Source organism: Sparus aurata, chromosome 8 (genome assembly GCF_900880675.1).
Source record: "Sparus aurata chromosome 8, fSpaAur1.1, whole genome shotgun sequence".
Classification (NCBI taxonomy): domain Eukaryota; kingdom Metazoa; phylum Chordata; class Actinopteri; order Spariformes; family Sparidae; genus Sparus; species Sparus aurata.
In genome coordinates, this window is record NC_044194.1 from 9,234,450 (window position 1) to 9,253,447 (window position 18,998).

General features: G+C 43.8%; 1 protein-coding gene across 5 annotated transcripts in view; it reads right to left on the reverse strand.

Moving 5' to 3' along the window:
• LOC115586402 (voltage-dependent calcium channel subunit alpha-2/delta-1) overlaps positions 1-16,068 on the reverse strand; it is a 72,449-nt gene extending 56,381 nt beyond the window's left edge. For all 5 annotated transcript variants that reach the window (XM_030425418.1, XM_030425419.1, XM_030425417.1 and 2 more), the window contains exons 1-3: positions 15,639-16,068; positions 7,462-7,543; positions 7,130-7,246 (exon numbers count right to left, since the gene is read on the reverse strand). In XM_030425418.1, coding sequence (XP_030281278.1) covers positions 7,130-7,246; positions 7,462-7,543; positions 15,639-15,730 — 291 coding nt within the window. In that variant the 5' untranslated portion in view covers positions 15,731-16,068. The remainder of the gene's footprint in view (positions 1-7,129; positions 7,247-7,461; positions 7,544-15,638) is intronic.
• Between the last annotated feature and the right edge of the window lie 2,930 nt (positions 16,069-18,998).

Sequence of the window (18,998 nt, forward strand, 5' to 3'; positions counted from 1 at the left end):
AAATTGTGAGGGGATGCATGAAAGGAAAGGAAAGTGCGAAGAGAGAATAGCCAAAACTCTGATCACAGTGTTCATAGTTCTCATTAAAACTTAGTTTATGAGAATGAACAGTGGGATTATAAAGAGAGATACTAGGGTGGCTGCCGGGTGTTCAGTAAAGAATGATAGAGGCTTTATCCACAAATGCCAGGTCAGGGCAGCCAGGCTGGAGGCTAATGATCTTAAGGCTAGCCAGCTGGGAAACGGGCCGGGTACAGCTTGGGGGCTTGCAGGCGGGGAATCATATTTGGTACTAGCTGGCAGGGATGCAGGGGAACCTGGACTGATGGTTAAACACTCTTCCGACCCAGGAAGCGACTTAACAAGCCAAGGCTTGAAAGAGAAGAGCCATATTGTCGCTGACAAAGAAGCGTCCTTCTGTTCTATACTGGCATTTTGGCAGTAGATTAGAAGCCAGTCAATGGCGTGACTCACTTTATTTAGTTCATCCACTAAATCTTGTGCTTCCATTTTTAGACAGATTGTTCAGTCAGGCATGTGAGGACAAGGCAGCAAGGAATAGGACCCAAATGGAAAAAATCTGGCAGACTGGATTGCTTCTGATTCATTGATAAAATCAAGGTACATGCTAACTGGCATGGGTAAAAATGCACCGGGAGTACAGGGTTAATAGGAGTGGAGTAGGTACAGGGTCCAGGTTTCAAGTACCAGCAAGCAGGGGATAAGAGACAGGTTGCAGGGTTCAGAGGCTAGAAAGCGCAGCACAAAGCAACATTGTCTATCTGGCAGAGAACGAGTGGAAGGCTGCAAGGCTTACAAAATTCTACAGACTCGCTTTTATTGACTCATTCATTCAAGATAATTACAAAATATATGTAATTGAATGGGAGATCTCAATGTAGATATTGCAGAACGTGGGTATTTTTTACATTCGAGCAATTTTAAAGCAATAATGATTTTAGCTCACGATCTTAGCCTGTCCAATAAAGTTTTCCCTGTAAACAGCTCCACATACCGTACATTAGTAAAGCCTACAATACACTATATTGATTCCTTGACATTTTTGGTGGAACATCCCACAGTGGCGACTAAAGCCTTTTATAAATCTGTATAAAGTGTATATTATTAAAGATATAACTGAACTCGACACTTCAGCTAAAGCTTTTGGTGACATGAGACTGGACCAGCGAGGCATGGGGCCATGCTTGGCCTTAAAAAATGTACCTAGCGCACAGTTAAAATATGCTCCATGCTTCATTTAAATACATGAGGACAATGAGGGTAGATAGACTTGTCAGGATTTCAAAGTAATAGTTAAAATTAATTTTAGAAAGAGGTCAGGAGTGTGACATCGCTCTCTGGTTGACGAAGAGTGTTTCGAATATACTGATTTCAGCACAAGCAAGGGAGCGGATCCTGCAGGTCAGGTTTGACAGTTTCTGTGGACATTTTGATGTACATCTATCCTACTGTGAAAGTGGATTATCATTCGGGGCGCGACTTTCACAGACTGAATTCAAGGTAACCAAAATGCAAGCTGGCAATGTACAAATCAAGTAGAAACAACTGCCAAAGTACCTACTGGTAAAGTCTGGCATTATTAAATAATGGTAATTACCTCACATCCATTTTTTATAACAGATTGTTGCATCTAGTAAAACGTTCCTAGTTCATAAGCCCTTCATTGCATTTCAATAATGACCATAATTTGCTTCCAGACAAGATGCCAGCGTCGGTAAAGGGGTGATATGTCTTTTTGAAAACACACACTTTAACCTAAACACACATACGTGCGCTGTAGGGACCCACAGACAGTGGAGAGTCTTTTTTAGAAGTGCTGGTTGAGGTGCGACACTAAGTAATGTCGTGGGCTCGCTCATTAGTCACTGAGCAAAGGCCCTTCACCCAAGGAAAAAGAGAGAGAAGTTGCACGCACACATGCACACACACACACACACACACACTCACCTCATGCAGATTGCTCAAACAAAAGCAAACAACCGGCTGCAGACGCATGGCTGCTGGTTGTTAGCGAGAGAGAAAGACAGAGGTGTGGACTGTGAACAATGCCTGGATGTGTTGAGTGTACGAGGATGTCTCTCTTCAGTGTTTTGTCTGTTAGCCTTTTGCCTTACCAGTTCTGCACCATCAATAAATACGTTTTTAATTACAGCGCACACAGACAGCAACACAAAGAGAGAGCAGGCTGCGGATGGGGGGGGGGGAGGAGAGGTGGACTGAAGTAATTGGATCTAGCCTCGGGCACATCACGCACTTTCATTATGTGGTCAACTATATTTGACAAGCTTTTTCAGTCTCTCTCTCTCTCTCTCTCTCTCTCTCTCTCTCTCTCTCTCTCTCTGTCTCTCTCTGAGCAGTAGATGTAGATGTCGACTCAAACACAACACTGTCAATAACAATGGCGACTTAATCGTCTAATGAAAAAGATGAGGGCATCAGGAAAGTCACGGTAAGTGCTCTGAGTTGACGGATATAAATGGCAGGGAAGAGGACACTCGGGTCAATGGACTCCAGAACAGGAATGTAAAGTAGTGTGAATATGTAAATCAAGCTGATAGGTGGAGCAATAGAGCCAACCATTATACCATTTTTTGAGCCACTTTATTTATTAATTATGTCTCCTGCGCACTGAAGCCTTATTTAACCTTAGTTTACCACAGGCAACAGTTAAGTGATTATTATACAGCACAAGGACTAAAGCCGGTAAAAATCGTGAGCCTGAACAGTTGCGGAGGAGAAAATGTTTGCAATGTATTGTATCATAATGTTATATGGATGTGAAACCGCTTGATGCCTGAGAACTTCATCAACTAGTCAGGACGCTCACCAGCCACTATGGGTAATATTTAAGAGACTTTTGGCAAATGATCTAAAGCGCAAAATAAGGCACGAGACTTTAGACTAACCCTAACCTATAAATTAAACCATTCCCCTTTAGTGCGCTCGTCAGACAAACTTAGTTTATTATTTAAAACTCCTGACTTGCCTACACAATTGTTTTGTATTTCATGTTAAGTAATGTTCCGTATTCCTCTACATAACGAAAGGTCACAGAGTCTGGATTCATGTGGTAAAAATAGTTTGGAGTGACACGGTCGTCCACCTGACAAATCCTGAGAGCTTGTCAAAAAATATTTATTTCAAGAAGACAGAAGTCTAATTCTGTTCCCTGTGAAGAGTTTCCCCTGTCCTGCCAAGTCTATAACGACAGCTTTTAGTCTCAGAATAATTAGCAGGATAAATACTATTGACTTTTTCACCAGCTTTGTGTTGGTCTGTGACTTTCTGCTGCCGGATGATAACAATGTGCCATCAGCTAAGGTGATTTGTTCATTTTTAACAGTAGGGGATGGCCATAAAAACTATATCAGTCGTATGTCCTCTGGTTTGGTTTGGGGGGTGCACATCTGGGGCTCCATGTCACTTTAATCCATGAATATGACACTGCTCCTCTACAGGCTACAATATTGTATGAAATTGAGTATTTACAGTATAAAGTTAAAACGGGGGAAAGCAGTTTAACAAGGGGAAGGCCTCCCCCCAACCTTCTCATCCTGCATTGTCATCGCCTACTGTGTATGATTAAGAATATCTAAACCAGCAACAAAGTCAGCTGCTGCTGCAAAAACCTAAACATAACGGCTTAACGGCTTCAGGCTGTTTAATGTTGACTGCGTGGTGCTTTATCTACCATCAATAATGCATCATGTTTAAAATAATATAAACGTCCAACAACAGCTGTCAGCCCTTTCTCTGCACGCACTGTTCATTTTAACTTCCAAACCTCCACAGGTTGACAGCGGGCTACGTACCGCTCTGTGCATGCAAGAGGACACCGACATTAAACCAAAGAAAAACAAGATTTAAAGGATGAAAGCAGAATAACAACCAGTGTAAATTGTGCATGAATGTTTCTTTCTCTGGCTGTGACAAGATACCATATAGCTCCACTCTCACTACGTCGAAAATCAAAAGTAAAAACATGTCAGGATCAGAATTCCTTTTTTTAAGGACAGTAATATTGCAATAAACAACAATAATCGTAAAAGATGCTATTTAACATATGCTGTTTCCTCTGTGCAATTAATATGGTCAGTCATGTTCAGCAGGACCTCTTAACTTATAACTGAGGTCACGTCAGGATACTTAATTAAAGAAAACCAGACACTGGACATGTTCAGCACATCAAAAATAGACACCGTTAAATCTATTTTTATCAAAGGCCACTTAAAACGCCCGAGCAATACTTCCTATGTGTTTCATTCCGCCCCGAGGGCGCGGCTGCAGCCCCCACAGGACCCTCCTTCCCCGCACCAATGTGTGTTAATTGTGCGTCTTTCCTGTCGAGATCAAACCCCAGAATACATTGTAAAACCTTTGATAAAGTGATCTCTCCCAACAGCGCGCAGCCGACTTCTCATTAATAATGCATGTAACACTCTGCCACACACTTATTTATGGAAGAACACATAGACACACACTTGCTCGGCACACCTGTGGCTGGGTAAACGGTGGCCTTTCAAAGGTCATCCATCATGCAGAGTAAGGGATCAGAGACGGAAAGACTGCGAGGAAGAAAGAGGGAGAGGGAAAGACTGAGAGGAGGAAGGAAAGGATGAAAGTTTGGAAGTAGTTGACAACTAAGTGGAAGTGGCTCAAGTGCCTGGGGCTATCTCCAATTATGTTGACATTGAGAGTCGCCCCCGTCCATTTTTCAAAGGCGCTGAACGAGAGAGGATCTCCCAGCTGCAATGAAGATACTTCCTGTATTCCGTCTGATAAACTTTATAGCCAAATCTCTTTAGTTATACCTGAGAAGATTGGTCAGCAAAAATCCGCTCAAAGCACAACTTTGTACTCTACCGGGACGCTTTCTGATTTAAGTCTGCTGGTGTTTATTGGCACCGCTGCATGGTGTTCTTCAGAAGTCCGAGAAAAGACTCCCGAATTAGGAAAAAAAAACCTCTCACAACCTGAGCTCACCGCCTCACTCTCTCCCTCCCTCCCTCACCATTAATGCTCTCCATATTTTCACCGCACCCATCCTCCTTGCTCATCTTTTCTATCACTCAATCATGTTCATGCGTTTGCCCCTCTTTCACATCATCTATTCATCCATTTATCTCCCCCGTCCATGCATCTCTGGACGGGGAACTCAATATCGGTGTGCCTCCAGGTTACTCGTAGACAAAAAGATGCAATAAAGAGCGAGGAGTGATCGATGTCCGGGGGTTGGATGGACTGTCGGCATCGGGGTAGCTGACCCCACCTCCCGCCATAAGACATGAACGCACATACAGGCGAACACGCCCGACCCTGGCAACAGTCTCTCTCTTCCATCATGTGGATAACACACTGACGCCAATTTTCTCCTCGCTGCTTACGGCACCAGTACTAGGAAAAAAACGATAAGAAACACCAGGATGTTTACTTAACATACACAAGGCAGACGCTTGGCGGGGTATGTGTTTATGAACATTCATAACTACTCCCCTCTCCATTACTAATAAGAAAACAATGGCGATGCCTTATAAAGGCAGAGCAAAGGGGGTTGCTGTGAACTCCCTGTGAATATATAAAAACAGTTCAAACTCCTGATATAGATGAGCTTCTCTGACCCACTTCTGGATAAAAAACATTTTAAAAAAGGAATAGAAGAAGGGGGGGGGGGGGGGGGGGGGGGGGGGGAAAGAGAGAACCTCCCCAGGGTCAAAGCACTTATTATCACATCGGATCCCGCAGAAGAAAGGTCTCAGTCCTCCACTCTTTTCCGAGCATGCTTCACTGCTGTTACTCTCTCACAATTAAGTGATCCCTTAGATCCCCACAGCTTCCCCACTAAATCACCAGTGGACACTTCGACAGTATGAAAGCCTCCAGGATTGCGGAGGTTGTTGACTGATTTCAACTCATTTTCGAACATTTGTTTCCTCCAAGGACGCCTCTTTTGGTTTGGTTGAGGTCCACGGGTCTCACTGCCAAAAGATCATTAAAATGTTTTGAATGTGACTTTTTTCTACATTTGAAGGCTCATTTCAACCAATCCCACAGCAATCAGGCTTGGAGAATTAGGGTGAAACCTCGGTCAGATGAATCATTTAAAAACAGACAGACGGCGGTGTGGCCGCAACGTCACGCTTCATGATTTAGGCGATAACATGTGAACCAGCTGATATAAAATCAAAGTTGACTGTCGATATTCTGTTTATGTGATGATGCCCGAATATCTTATGTTAGGATATGTAATCTTGTGCCACTATGATTGTATAACTACTTTTTTTGTAGTTACAACTATGATTCAATTTGGCTTATCGAATAGTGTTTAATTTATTCCCAAATTATAATTTAGCGATTTCTTATCAAATCTGTCAATGCAGGTGCTTCAAAGATCATTAGATGTCCAACGGATGTTCAACTTAACTTAATTTACTGTATCTGAATAAAGCAGTGATTACTCCAAAGGTAAGGCCAAAATATGAAAAGACAAAAATAAAAAAACCGAGGTATAAGATTAAGACGATGCATTCAGTCTCAGTTCTTTGACTGGGTTTCAGGCTCACTGACACTGCTGCTCTAGCAGCTAAAGCCCTCAGGCTCAGTATTGTGGGCTCAATCCAACTCTGTTGAAGTCACACTGTGGAGAACAATAGGCACATTTCTCAGTGGAAAGTTTGAACAGTTAAATCTTTTCTCTTCTTAGTTCGCCCTGTCCTTTCTCTCCAGGAGTCTAGCAGTCGTAATGCCGGTCTATTAAAATCAGCATGCAAGCTCGATGTTCGTGGTTTGTTCAGTTAAAAAGCTTTCCATGGAAAACTATTGCTTCATTTGTTTTACTTACAAAACGTGTCCCATCAATGTGCTTTTCGATGCACACTGAGACACGTTGATTATCTCCAATACTGATCCAAAAAGTGGATTTAACACATGGTTCACTACAGACACTTTAGTTATTGAATATATGTACATATATATATATATATATATATATATATATAGAGAGAGAGAGAGAGAGAGAGAGAGAGAGATTCAAGTCTGCAATGTCTTAACAAGACAGGGATGGAAATGTTCTTTTCCCGTGGTTAATAACCGTCCTGTGCAGCTGTCTTACCTCTAAGGCAGCAGCCCTCTTCAGCAGCAGCTGTTCAATTTTTGTGGCTGCCCTGTCCACCAGCTCCTCTGCGTCGTTTTGCTCCACAGTGAAAAGGTGTTGGTTCCTCTCAAAAATCTAGACGGAAGCATAGAGTGGTGAATGTGTAAAAGCACACACAGTATGTCAGAAATGCATTTGTTTTATTCAATTTTAAAGAGCTTTGCCAAAAAATGAAAACTACAGAACCATCCAACAATTTCTCTAACACAATTATGTGTGGGTGGTCTGCAGCAGTGTCAGACTTTCTTGTTCTTTCTTCGTTTATGTGTGTGGTGCGTGGTTGTTTGTACCTGAGTGAGCCCCTTCCCAGCCGTGGCCGTGTCTGCCAGGGTGACGAGCTCTTTCTGCATTTGATCAACCCATTCTTTAATCCTACGGGACAAAAAGCAATGCTCACAGCCGATCTTGTAACTCAGATGCAACCATTATAGAGGAGACATCACAGACATTTCACAGTGCAATTAAACTGTCAATGAAGTTATCTTTCATCTGTCATCTGACGAGACCGTCCTGACACACAGCGTAAACACAAAGAAAAGCCAAAGAGAATCGCCCTGATGGGGCGAGGCAAAATGTCAACCAATCACCGGCGGAATCGCTGCAAAACGAATACAATGTCGCCCAATCCAACACGTGTCATCGGGTGCCGACCAATGCGATTAGTGTCTGCCGGGTTCAAACATGAAGTCAACCAATCAGATAAGTGTCAGCCGGTGTTGTGGATACCGGTGACAGTGATCTGAGTGGACAAGGCGAGAGGTGGGAGGTGTCCGGGGGCCGACGGGCTTCTCTGGATATCAAAGGGCCCCGGGGACATCAGGTCCAACCTGCTGGTGCCACACACTGGATTATACCTTCCTCTCATCCTCCTCCAATCATCTTGTCGGGCCACAGTAAGCCTACATGCATTATGATATACTGACACAGTATTTCACTGTGTGCCTCCCGAACACCATGGACAGAGACAGACGAGAGAAGCATGACAAAGAGCCGAGACATTATGCATTAAGTTACACGGTGGTGTGAAAAATCGGACATGTCTTGAGGCGTATCTGGTGCCTGGTGCGTGCATGTGCATTAATTCCACATATATGCCGCCACACGTGCGCGCGCACACACACGCACGCCCAGACAGAGCCATTAATACTGCATGAGAATGATAACAGATTGGCATTGGATACAGACAGATACTCTCATTGACATGCATTCACACTCGCACAGTCTCAGCTGCGATCCTCCCCATTGGCAGCGAGACATATTATACTCACATCTAGCAAACTGGAATAAACAAAGGCGAAACCGATACGCAGCACCCGGAAACTTTCCTAAAAGATTGTCATTACAGCGAGTGCGATGCAAGCTACGGTATGTGTGCAAACGATCTACAGCTGAGGGGAGGGAGAAAGCGGAGGTACGCACGATCGAGAAGCCAAAAAAGAAGTGGGAACGATGCGTCAGGGAGGCAAAAACTCAAAAGTGATGAGGAAAATTCTGAGAAAGAACTGTTGTGGAGAAAGATGATACGCTTTGCAAGAGCGGGGAATACCAGAGGGGCCAGCACAGTGTGAATTTTTTTAGGAAAAGAGAGGGTAGGTGGAGGTATCAGAGCAGGGTCAGCCATGATTCAGCTGCTGTCTCTTAATTCCCGATGCCAGATGGTTTAGGGGGTTGTGGACAACGCTGCGGACTGAGGCTTGGCAGCACTTCATGAGTGCGAGGATGAAAGCTAACATAGATGTCTACTGCTTGTATGTTACAGCGAGTTGGACCCACCAAATGGTGTTGTTCCGCTACTCATCTTTCAGCTGGCAGCGGATGCAAAAGAACCAGATGAGCTGCTGGATGACCAGGTGCTGGCAAACAGGTGATCCACAGCCATAAAAGCAGCACGAGAGCTGTTTCTCACTCTGCTAATCCAGCTCTGAAACACTGGAGAAACAGGAGTGCAGAATTGTCTGATAATGCTATTGACAGGGATCCCTAACTGCAAAATAAAAAAAACAAACGTGTCGTATATCTACGGCAGACAAACATACATAATGGAGACATTTCCTTAATTAACTCAGATGTATCTTTTGTGTTCCTATATTTCAGTTATTTACGTGTTGGCAGCATATTCACCGATAATGACAGACCAGTGACAAACTTAATATCTGCCTCGACCAGCTGTGGCGGCTCGGACAAAGTCGCCATGTGTTTCAAACTGAAGCGTGGAGTTTGGGAGATGTGGGTGTTTTAACCAAACGCGGAGGGACTAATGAGTTGGATAATGAGAAGAGTTTGGATTGGGAGTGTTTCTGGAGCCTGTCCCAAACTAGCAACTAAAAGTCAGGACAACTCCTCCACTTTATGGAAATGTAGTACGAAATTGCTGCCGTGCACTTTTAATGTGGTGGCGCTGGGATTCAACCGTGACATCTCCCAGGCCTGGCAGCAAAAAGGAGCCTTTTTTTTGAGGGGGGGAATTGGAGAGAATTTGTCACTCAATTGAGCATAGCTAGTCTACTTTAAAGATCCGTCTACTGCAAGTGAGCTTGCATTGAAGTTGCTGCTGACTCCAGGGCGGACCCCCTTCACTTTAATCGACGGGCCATTGCATTCGTGGCGAATAACCTAATATAACGTGATTTAGAATAATGTCTCGATGCTGAGCCCCAGCAGGTAGTCAACTTGTCTTCCCATGTTTTGGCAGAAAATTCGGATGGAGGCGACTGTTTACCATATAAAACTAGCATACAAATCAATGACTAGTGAATGAAAACAAAAAGGACTCATACACAGGTTTTACACAACTAGTTGAAAGCTTGAAACAGCAACAACATCACTACAGAGTTCCATTCAGTAGCCGCTCTGGAGCTCTTGATCATATCACACATGTCTTCATCAGTGGGTGGATCGTGCTCAGTTGCCATGATGTTCAGGTTCCCTCTTCTTCTGAGGACTTCTCATGTTGACTTAAGGATTGTGTGATACGATCAAAAGCTTCAGAGCAGCTATTCAAAAGGGCTTTGTGGTGAAATTTTAATTGCCGCTATTTTCCACTTGTGACTAATTGGGCCTGATGTGACGCTTCATCTTTGTGCGCTCTAATACTGCTCGTACTTGCACTTGCATCTATTTTGCGATACCTTTTCTTTTGTTATCATTGTATATGGTGTATCATACTAATGCTTAGTGTGTTACCTTTCTCTTATTCTGCCAGAAATACCAATACTGTATGTTTGCATCTGATGCAACACAGCCAGTCACATACCTTTTTATGTGAGCATGCAAGCACCAAATTCTCTATGATCCTCTCCTCGCCTCATTCTCACTCCCTTCTCTCCTCGTAGATTCTCTTCATCTTGATCCTCGCCTCTCCTCCCACCCTCCACCCTTTCCTTTGTCCCCAGATCTACCAACAGCGAACTGATTGTGAGGTATTTTAGTGGACCTTGGACCCCTAAGCTCTCAAAAGCCTGAAGCGCTGACAAGTCAATTGTGAGTTAGAGTTTATGGGTGTGAGTGTGTGTCTCTGTCTGTGTGCGCGTGTGTGTGTTCGTACTTCCAGGGCCTTGACATTCAGAAAAGCGGAGGGCCGTCTCTCTGCCGCGTTTAACTTCTGTGCAGTCTACTGCTACCAGTGTAAATCTATATCACAAAAAAACTCCCAGGTGCTGCTAAACGGATGAGACGGCCCAGGCTGTGGTGCAGTATGTGGGTACTTGTTCGTCTGCAAGTCCAATATGGATGACGTTTTTTTTGGAAAGCCTATTTAGAATATTTTGTCGTTCTGGAAGGCTTCATAAAATCGTCTCATCTGCAGAATAACTCAGCCTAATTATCACAAAACTGAACCCCTTGATTTCATATTTGCTTTGTGTGTGTGTGTGTGTGTGTGTGTGTGTGTGTGTGTGTGTGTGTGTGTGTGTGTGTGTGTATCTGTAAACACTGCAATCCGCGCACAAAGAAAGTCGTGACTGCAAAGTGCTCACTCGGCTCATTATACACAGTAAAGGGCCATAAAACACAAAGTTATGCTACCAGTCCCTAAAGTCGTCCGCCTGTTGCTTTATATGAATATTTGCAGTCAGATCCCTCTGGTAAATTGGCTTTTAACGGCCAATTGTATTATCCATAGGCCTGGAAAATCTCTGCACATTAATTCCTCGTCCTTAAATCATGCATTTTTCAACCGTCCCCTTGAGGTCCCAACCTAGCTTTAACGGCAGTGCTTCTTGAATGCCATTAGGTGAAGCCCCGCACTCAACCCATCATGGTTGATGTGCGATGTCGGGTTCTCCCCCCGCAATCGTAAGTAATGTATCTGGATTCAGCTCCGTCCATACGGATACAAAGTGGGTAATGCCGGCGATGCTTATAATCTTATCACCATCGCACTGTCATCACGAGTAGAGTTTAATGCGAGCTCTTCCCAGTGGCTGGAATAACATGGCAATTCAGAGCTGGTTAAACAGTAATGGAGTCATTGTTGTGGAGCTGAGGTAGCAAAATGTTTCTGCTCTGGTTGCTGGGCTTTGATTACTGCAGCCGCTGGTACAACGCTGGATAATTAAACACACACACACACACACGCACACAAACGCACATACAAATGGCAACTGGGTCAGACACTGCCCTACATTGTTTTTCAGACACAGGAAGAGCAAATGAGAGCAAAACAGAAAGAGAGGCGGGGAGACAACACAAGAAAGAGAGAGACAGATGTTGTGGTACCACCACTTTGGAACTAGGGAGAGTAATGAGCTGGCCCGTAGTGTGTATCTCGGTTGGCGACTGTGTTAAACTAGAGTCTAATTACACATCATTACGGAGGCAAAGACAGAAGCGGACCAGTCCAGACAGCAAAGCCGAATGAGGCATGGGAACACCAACTGTAGTGCACCAAAAACAACCCGCGGTGCTCTGCTCACACTCCGTAGCCTATACACTGACACCCAAGCGGCCAATCCTGCCTTCTTCATCCTGGCCCAGAAGTCCTTTTATATAAAGCTGAGGGTTTTTTTCTTTTTAGATCAAGCGCTGTCCATACCAGCACCCTCAGCCTTGATCAAAACAAACTAACAACTAGAGCCGCAATGATTCGTTGATCAATCGTTTAATTGAAGGACTAAAAAGTAATTGGCAAGTGTTTTTGATATATGACTCATCGGGTGAGTCATCTTTCAAGCAAAAGTGGCAAAAAAAACTGCTGGTTCGCGCTTCTTAAATGTGAGGATTTGTTTGCTTTTCTTTGTCATTAATGATAGAAAACTAAGAGCCTTTGGGTTTTGGACTGTTGTGCCAAAAAACACACACGGCACATGAGCTTTTTGTTGCTTGAAATGCTATATTAAGGGGGCACAAAATGTATAATCTACAGGATATTTACGTGAAACCACACAGCTCATTAGTTAGAAAAAGCCTCATGAAATCAGCTGATTACAGTTTGCAAAAACCACCTTTAAATAATCAGTAGTTTTTCTCTCTACCCATTTGATTAGTGTTACCCAGGAGAAAAAGCACTCGATGACTGGAGTTAATTGAATTTTATTCAGTTTATGTCTGTGTTCAAACGCTCAATTGCATCTCATCATCCTGCTAAAAAAAAAACAAAAATACCTTTTCTTAGGAGCCATGTTGAGATGTTTTCCTCTCATGTCCCTAAAGCGGCTCCAACTCATGCAGACAGACATGTGGCAATGGCTCTGGATCAAATCGTGTATATCTATTTTGTGCTTGCTATACCACATTAGTAAGATATATTTGTTTGCTCGCACTGCAACAGAGAGGTACACGATGGATTATTTGGTGATCCAGACTGCAAATGTTTTTTTTTTCCGGCAGAGAATTTAAAAAGAGGAGCCCTCCGCCACTCCTCGTGCTTCTGATGGAAACTGAATTCAGCAACCATCCTAAAAAATAAGAGAGGCCATGCAAATATGAAGATGGCGATACTGAGTGGTGAACATAGCAGACCTAAGGCTGCCTGTCAGTCAGCTTCGGGCGCAATCTGAAATTAGATTGAACGATGCGGCCTGTGAGAGTTTTTTTTTCTTTTCTTTTCTTCTCTTTTTAGCAATAGAATCCGAAAGAAACATTTGAGGTCTCCATGCTGCAGCCTAAAGAAAGTATGAAGCTGTACTCGAGATGGGCGTTCTGGTCAAAAGACTTGGAATAACATATGAGTTTTTCCATTTGCACCATTAAAACACAACATTAAAGCATTAAAGATGGTTCTCAAGCTGCTCGGCGTCGTACTCTTTACAGTATTTTACCCGAAAAGTCACTTCGCTCTGTAGATATATTAATGTAGCACTGATCAGCTAGTCAATGAGGTTACGTGAAGTTTTGAAACAAAAGTAAGAGGACATTAAGGACCGCGATCTCTACAAGTTTACCTGAGACAAAGATGGTGGACGCCCACCCTCAGGATCTGAAATCCTCATCACCTAAACAGCACACGAGCAATGTGGTTAAACAGCATAGTTGTCAAGTATTGTTTTGTTTTATGTTTAATTGTATACACAATGTCGACCCATTCCACCTGCACGACGATGGCTGCATTTTGTAAATAGACAGCCGAGAAGAGAGAGACTATTCATGCACTAAATCAGTCACTCATTCACAGATTCACCCTGAGAATCCAACAGATCTGGTTGCCTGTTACAACCACATATGTTATTACTGCAATACACATCTACACAATGAGAGTGAGTGAGATTTTAGTTTACTACTTCGTCACCGTCACTTCCTAACACAGAGGCAAATTCTGTACCCAACCAAAAAACACCTTTGAAAACCTTCCAGGGAACCCCAGTGTTTCACCGTTCACACAACTGTCAGATGGTGGGAATTATTAGAGTGTGACACATCAAAAGGCCGTGATTGACAGCAGGCGTGAAGGAGGATAACAAGGGGAGGAATGGATGGCATAGCAGTTCACCTCTTTTTTAATTTTGCCTGCTCCAAGCTCCGAATGAATCACTGAATCATTTTGTTGTTACATATTTCATGAGTCATATAGCTGTTTGTCAGATCTCATTCGGCTTTAATAGATAAAAAAAATAAAAAAAGACAAGTGTGTCTTGAGACTTTGCCTCGCCCTTCGGTGAGCCTCGGGCACAAAAGGTTTGAAAACCGCTGCAATAGATTCAGCACAAAGGGATGTTGGCTGATGAGTGGTTCTTCTGTGCTTTCAGCTCAAGGCTGCAAAAATACAGATATTTGCTCGGTCGCTAATTGTGTGTATGCTGAAGGGTAGCCAGAAAAAAAGGAGATTGTCGGCTAAGGTGGTCCAGTCTACAGCAGGAACAGAACAATCGGTGTATTTACCTTTGAAGAAGAATACCAGTGTGGAACTGTAGAATGACGCCTGAGAGGCATTTGCAATTTTTCTGACGTATATTTTCAGTTGCCAATGTTCTGGTTTGATGACACAACTTCCAGTTCAAGTAAAAGTCAAACAAAAGTGACATACAGGTAAATAGAGTTGAACAGGGACAGCCATGGGAAACTGAACAACTATATGTGATTAATATATATATATATATATATATATATATATATATATATATATATATATATATATGTATACTCTAGGCTGCCACTTTGTCTCTCTTGTTTAAGAGATAACTGACCTCAAGAGATGTCCTTTTCAAATCGATAAAAAAGGGAATTGATTTGTGGCCAGCTGCATTAATCTCTGATCAAAATGTAAATAGGGTGCAAACAACAGAAAGTCTAAACATGACTGATCATGTCACTGATCACAAAGGGGTGATGGATGAGTAGATAAGAATCCTCTAACGCTGTTCATGTTGTGTCTGTTGCTGTTTATTGCTGGTTTTCCATCTGTGACTTGAATGCACTTCACATTTATGTAGTCACAACATGTCTGGCCGGGCGTTAATTGCTGCAGGGTGTCTCTCCGGTGCGCGCCATGCAAATGCTTTGAGAGCGAGTGGTGACCGCCGTCATCGTGCAGAATAACAACAGGGCTGCCTCGACATATCATCTGTGATTACAGGAGGGATGACTAAACTCCAAACTCGTAAGAGCCGCAGACGAGGTGCAACTTTTGTCATCTCGCATAGAGGGAGAGGAAGAGGGAGAGGAAGAGGGAGAGGACCGGGGTTGTAACTCCTCCACAACTTCATAAAGGAGCTGTCACGGCGCACGGACGTCCAAACTGATGATTATAGGAGGGAGGCAACATTAATCACCGCCTGGAGGAGGCGAGCAGCCAGAGAGGAAGAGGCTCAACTACTGTCCACCACCACCCCCCTCCTCCCCAAGCGTGTCTTCCTCAAGATGACCACTGGTGCGTGAATGAACCAACCTGCCCGCCCCGCTCCCTCTCTCACACCCCTGGACGCGCACGTACACTACTACTGTACCAGCCGCGCACACCTTAATTGTTCCTGAAACGAAGGGGCGCCTGCACATTTAGCGCCGCAGATTGGATTAGAGAAGGGTTTATACTTACATGAGCTGTGTCGGGAACTGCGATGCCAAAGACCAGTCCTGCCATGCCAGGAGGAGCAGAAACAGCCAGACTCGCACTCTGCAGGTATCCATTGTAAAAAAAAAAAAAGAAGAAACAAAAAAAAAAAAGGAAACACAAGGGGGGGGGGGGGAACTCCCCGACGCGCGTCAAACCACCAAATGCGCTCCTGCTTCCCCCGTTCGCCGCCGATGAATGGGAGCGGTGTGCGGGAGCTGCGTGAGTGGCAGTCTGTCGCTCCCCCGCAGATTAACGAACCCTGACGCCTCTAATCTGATCACCCGGCCATCCAGCTCTGTAACAGGTACTGGAGCTGGAGATTTCACTCTCTCTCTCTCTCTCTCTCCCTCTCTCACACTCCCTCTCTGCCTCTCCCTCTCTCTCTCCCTCTCTCTCTCTCTCTCTGTCTATCTGTCTCTCTTCCTCTCTCTCTCCCTCTCTCTCTCTCTCTGTCTCTCTTCCTCTCTCTCTCTCACTCTCTCTCTCTCTGTCTCTCTTCCTCTCTCTCCCTCTCTCTCTCTCTCTCTGTCTCTCTTCCTCTCTCTCTCTCACTCTCTCTCTCCCTCTCTCTCTCCCTCTCTCTCTCTCTCTGTCTCTCGTCCTCTCTCTCTCCCAGATGTCCCCCCCCACCTTTTCCAATCTAGGGAGAGAAAAATCACATATGCTCAGTTTCATCTTGTAATCAGATACTCTGCGTGACTTCATCTGGGGCGGTTTACAATCTATCCCCATTTTCTCGAAGATGTGACAGTTTTATTGTTATCAATTCTCACAGAACATTTAAAAAAAAAACGAGATATTCCAACAGAAGCTGTCATATTTTGGGGTCTGAAACGCACATTTATCCCCTTCCATTTAGGTTTACAGCCCTCCATATTGGAATTCCAAATTGGGTTCTTTTTTTTTTTTTTTTTAACCTCACTATAAAGAAACACCTGCTCAAAGGAGGGTCTGACCACAGGTACCACACACACACACACACACACACACACACACACACACGAGGGCACGCACACTGAATACAGATGTGAGGGGTTGGCCTCTTTAAAATGCCCCGCAACCCTTCAATCCCTACAACCTGGAGGGATGGATGGGAGAATTTACAAGCTTTGATAGCACAATCTTTGCCACTCCGCTATCAGTCACACTGGTTGCATTGAGTGGCAAGCGAGCAGAGGGTAGGGCTGTCCCACATGGGAATCAGTGTGACAGATGTATTGATTCCACACACATATGGTGTAAAATCTTATGAGCAAAGTGGGGTAAAAGCCCAATAAATCTCGCTGCCATCAATCACATACCTGTTTTATAAGATTGAATCTGTGGCTATGTGCTGCGCATCCTAACAGGAATGTATAAATATGATACAGAGAATATGTAGGAGCTGCTGCACCGCTGCGGTATCTAACAATCAGTTTTTGTCATCAGTTTGAATTTAACGAGCATCAACACTTTTAATTTATTGAATAATTGAATAACACAGCCAGAATATAAAGCTACTCTGTCTCTGTGTGTGTGTGTGTGTGTGTGTGTGTGTGCGTGTCTGTGCATGCTTGTTTGTGTGTGTGTGTGGGTGTGTGTGCGTTTGTGTGTGTAATTCAGGCCTGCAGGGAGGGCAGGGCAGCACAGGCAGGATGCTTGGGGATTTGGTTATCAATCGTTGCCTGGCAACCACACACCATCTCTCCTGTCCTCTCACCCTCCCCTCCTCCATCCCCTCACCCTTTCTCTCTTTGTCTCTCCCATCCACAACTTCCCCCCCGCGCTCTCTCACTCTGCTGCACTGTTGCTCCTCTTCCCCCCATCGGTTCTTCCACTCTCCACTCTCATCCCCTTCACCCCCACCAACGTCCAATCACCCTCTGCACTAGTCGTGTCCCCCCGCTACACCTCTCTCACACTCATCTCCCCCAGCAGAGGAAGCAAATGCAACCTGCGGACGGTATGGAGAGAAGTAAAGTGAACGGTGAGAGCCGGAGGTGTTGTTTGGGGTGGAGGAACATAATAGCATAACAGCCAAGAGCAGAGCAGAGCAGAGAGGATCCCCATTCAGTATTTTTATTTTTATTATTTATTAATCAGGAACATCTTGTACTACATTTCAAATAGGAGGAGGTGTCAGACTAATGCTCAGCCTGCTGCATCTCTGGATATTAGTGAAAGACCCTGAATAAAAACTAATGGCATCTGTCAGACAGACCCGGGCAAACAGTGTATCTCTGTCTACAGCCTGAGACACCAGACAACACAAATATTATTCATAGTCCATATGGTTACATGACTCAAGTTACCATCTGTTTCATTATTCGTTTCACTTGGACAAAAAGGAAACAGTTTGACTTTACATACTGCGTAACACTGATGACACAGTCTGTCCTATAGTGATCATGATCAACAGTGAAATTTAAAAAATACAAACAAAACTGTTTTTAGACATATTCATGGCTACACAATATGCTTTTTTTAAATATCATCCTAACAGTGTAATCCTGACCTCAAAAGAAGCAACCACCTGTAGACAGCAGTCTCTTACACTGATGGTAATGTTAACACACTGCCACTTACAGATCCGTCTTACTGCACAGTGATGGTGTCGTTTATATGAGCGAGGACACTGCCATCTGGAGGTAATTCATGAAAATCACAACAATCGGTCGCTGTGAAAGAATGCTGCTATAAACCAGACACACACACTGACACTATTTCTTTTTTCAAACCTAGATTTATTCATGTGTCTGTATTACATTCAAGCAGATCGTGTGTGGGCACAATAACAGCATTATAATTCGTAAAAATGTCACAGTTATTACTAAAATATATTAAAATATGTCACACAGGTTGTAGTAATACATGTAGTACATAATCATGTGACTACACATAATGTATATATAAACGTGTCAGAATTTAAATTATTATATGCATTGGCCTGGGAGTCACTTTGCATCCAAGAACCGGAATGTGGATGATGATATTACCCAAATTTTGTGATTCTGTCATTATCATTGTGCATGAACTTGCAATATTTTTACCACCAGCAGCATCTAGCTTCTAAATGGGGGAATCATGTCCTGCCTCTCATTCACATGCCTGCAATGTATGATGCTTTTAAGAGCGCTGTTGTTCATGCATTATGTATTAAGTTCCTATGTCCTTTGGCATCCTTCCAGCAAGCAATTGTATTTTAATACTTACGTTTGTTTGGTCATATTTAAGTTGATCTGGCTCTGACCGAGCCAGCTCTAGCCGAGGTTTCAAGGACTCACACCCACACATATTTCTTGGTCTTTGGCTGATCCGTAATTTATATTGATCCATTCTTTATTTGTCATATCAGCCTCATTT